The sequence below is a fragment of the Emiliania huxleyi genome (genome assembly GCF_000372725.1).
Source record: "Emiliania huxleyi CCMP1516 chromosome Unknown EMIHUscaffold_1658, whole genome shotgun sequence".
NCBI classification, from domain to species: Eukaryota; Haptophyta; order Isochrysidales; family Noelaerhabdaceae; genus Emiliania; species Emiliania huxleyi.
Genome location: NW_005200924.1, coordinates 5078 through 8139, shown reverse-complemented (window position 1 = coordinate 8139; position 3062 = coordinate 5078). Strand labels below are relative to the sequence as shown.

Genomic DNA, 3062 nt, shown 5'->3' with positions numbered 1-3062 from the left:
AGAGTATACAGTGTGTACCTGTATGTTAAGAGCCGTACGCGCAGTGGTGTCACCACACACACCCCAGCCCCGTCGCGTCCCCCGACGACCCACGTGTGCGCCGCGCGTACCAGCGACGAGCGAGCCGCGCGTAAAGACTAAGAGCCCCCGTAAGACTAAGAGCCCCCGCGTGTGCGGGGGGGCGTGCAGGGGCGAAAACGGAAAAGTCAACTGTCAATATAGTTAAAAAAACCACCATAACAAAACAATGTCAGGGTGGTGTCACAGACACCATTCGCGAAGTGGGTGCCGGGAGACTGATGATGCTCCTTCGACTTAGGGAGCGGTTCAGCTCGGCTGGGCGGGCTTCAGGGTGTGGTGCTCACGCGAAAAGGAATCGACGCGATGTGCAAAGCATACAAGAAGAGGAGAAAGAAGAGGACGGACATCAGTGATGACGAAACAGAAACTAGCGCAGACGAGAGCAGGGCAGACCCGGGGACTGGGGAGCCGGAGCAGACGGCATCGGCCGCCGAGGGAACGTTGGGAAGAGGCACGAGGAGGGCGGCGACCTCGACCGACTATGGAGGACCCGTCGCCAGACGACGCAGGGCAGAAGACGGTGAGGCGGAGCTAGGGCGGAGCAGACGTGCAGGGCGAGACGAGGGAGGGAGCAGGATGTTGCGGAGATCAGCAGGAGGATGTACGAAGAGATTAGGAGCAGCAGGGACCCGAGGGACCATGTGGAAGACGGCTAGTGCTAGTCCCCCATCGGGAGGACGACCCCGGCGACGTCGCCGACCACACCCACAAAGAACCCTGCACAAAGATCGCAAGGGCGGGGACCTGTTCCTTTTTACCCATCTCCCAGTAGCGAGGTGTCCGTGTTACCATTCTTGAAACGCAACACGCGGTGGCCAGGGCCCGGGGCCCACGCCATGGCCACGCCAGCTCCACTTGGAGTGTGAAGTGCTTCGTATACTTTAGCCCTCCGGTCTACTCAGCGTACTGTAAGACCATGACCAGAGGGCTGGAGCGAAATCAAAAAAAGCAAGCGAGTGGGCCCACGCGAACTCTAGCTACTAGTACCTCCGTAGTAGTAGCCTATAGCTGGGGTCGATCCCAATAGACAGTCCGACCACCCTACAGTACTAGCCCGCCTCAACCCACTTTACCCATGTACATACTATTATATTACCAGTACTCTAGTCTGCTCTCTGTCTGCCGGCCCGCCCTGACACTGACACGGCGCTGGGGCGGAGATAGGTACTCTACAGCGTCAGAGAGGTGACAAGTACAGCGCTGCACCGAGCCACAGGACTCTCAAGTGTAAACAGGGCAGATAATGTGCGCACAATCCAACACCTGTGGTCAGGGGGTGGCGATCAGCTTCGAGTGGGAGGCGGCGGCAACGGCGAAGCTGGCGATCAGAGTGCGATGCGCAAGCGCCTGTGGCGTGTCGAACAGGATAACCTGGTCGGGCTCGGCCATCGCCGCCATCGGGATGGAGGGGTGAAGGCGGTTGAAGCACTGGCTGCCTGAGAGGGTTGGAGGGGTGAAGGTTGAAGCACTGGCTGCGGGACGCAGGGTACAACAGATGTGAAGGCGCAGACGACAACCCGAGGCGCGGGCTGGGCTGCGCTCTTTGCACCGTCGCAATCCGAGTGGTGATTCCCTTGACCGTGACCATTGACTCCGGAGTGGACGAGAAGGCCACGGCTGCCGGGATGGCGAGGAGTCCGAGAGCGAGGCGACTCATGTGCGGCAAAGGCCAGGAGGCAAGAGGGGTGTCAATCCCACAACGCTCGCCACAAGCTTCGCGCCACATCCCACAAGCTTCAGCCTAGACGCCATCGCCATAACGCGGAAGGAACAGACAGAGAAGAGGTCTCACATTGCTAGAAGTTTGGGTCACCTCCACCTATACCTCACTCACATAAGCTTGTTGGCCAAAATCACACGCGGCGTCGCCCTGGTGCGCGCTCCTAATCGTGACTCGCCGCCCCCGCAATCAACCCCGCCACACAGAAAGCACACTAGTCCGCGTCGCGCAGCGCGCGTCCCCGTCTGTTCAGAGCCCAAGCACGTCGCTGCTCGAGCGCGCACGGCCAGAGCGCACGCGGCATGGGCCCGGCGCAGACAAGGGCTGCGCCGCCTTTGGCGCGTCGTCGTCGCGCAAGCCGTACAGAATCCGAGCCTGCTCGCAGCTCTTGCGCCGCCGGCCGGCCGCCCCTCCCGGAGGGCTGGCGGCGGCCTGCGGCAGCGACCACTCCGTCGCTTCCAGGGAGAAGACACGCGTAACTTCGGCGACAAAATCGCGGAAGCTGACCCGCGGGGGTGCTGGGTCGCCGCGGCCGCCGCGCAGGGGGATGCCAGCCTCGTCGGGGAGGCCCCGAGAGAGGCCAAGCTCCTTGAGGGCCACCGTGACGTCCTCTGCCGCGATGGTGCCAGTGGCCGCGTGCTCCTGCGGCGGGGAGGGGTTCGGGCGTGGGTTCGGGTCCGGTTGAGCTGCTGGCGGCCACCGCTTGCACGCATGATCGAGCCGAGCATCGTGCACCCTTAGGGTGGGGCTCGTGCGGGGTTGTGTGCGGATGCGATACGGCAGTGCGGCAATTGCGGCGGCGCGGCGGCGCCTTGGCCTCGAAGAAGGCGCGCAGCGGCCCGATGAGCGGCTCGTGTGCTCCGAGGCGCATCGACGCCGCGTGCACCAGATCGCCGCGCGAGAGGGTCCACTCACGGAGCGACTTCTCGCCCCGGACGGTGCCCGCGCGGCCAAGCAAATTGCCGCTCGGCGCAGCGTCGTCCGCGCAGCTGCTGTCCCTGGACGAGGCGATCGTGGCCAAGCTGGGCGGCGAGGCTGAGAAGTCGTCCATCGACGCGTTCCTGTGCACCCATGGGCGCGCCAGCGGCCGATCGAGCGCCCCCCCGCGCCATTCGGGCGGGAGGAGGTCTGCCACCTGATCAAGAGCACACAACAGGGGAGAGGGATGCTGTAGAGTAGAAGGCAGACGGAACACCTCCTCGGCACCCGAGGGTAGGGCGGGAGGGGCGTCGGACGCACCGACGAGGCGACAAAGTCGGCG

The 3062-nt window shown here is 63.8% G+C and overlaps 1 protein-coding gene across 1 annotated transcript; it reads right to left on the bottom strand.

Annotated features, from left to right (window-relative positions):
* Positions 1–2050: 2050 nt before the first annotated feature.
* Positions 2051–2852, bottom strand: EMIHUDRAFT_253315 (hypothetical protein; the record flags this gene model as incomplete). The annotated part of the gene is made up of 3 exons (XM_005784971.1): positions 2051–2176; positions 2282–2443; positions 2580–2852. 3 exons carry the CDS (start codon positions 2850–2852, stop codon positions 2051–2053), a joined length of 561 nt encoding a protein of 186 aa, XP_005785028.1.
* Between the last annotated feature and the right edge of the window lie 210 nt (positions 2853–3062).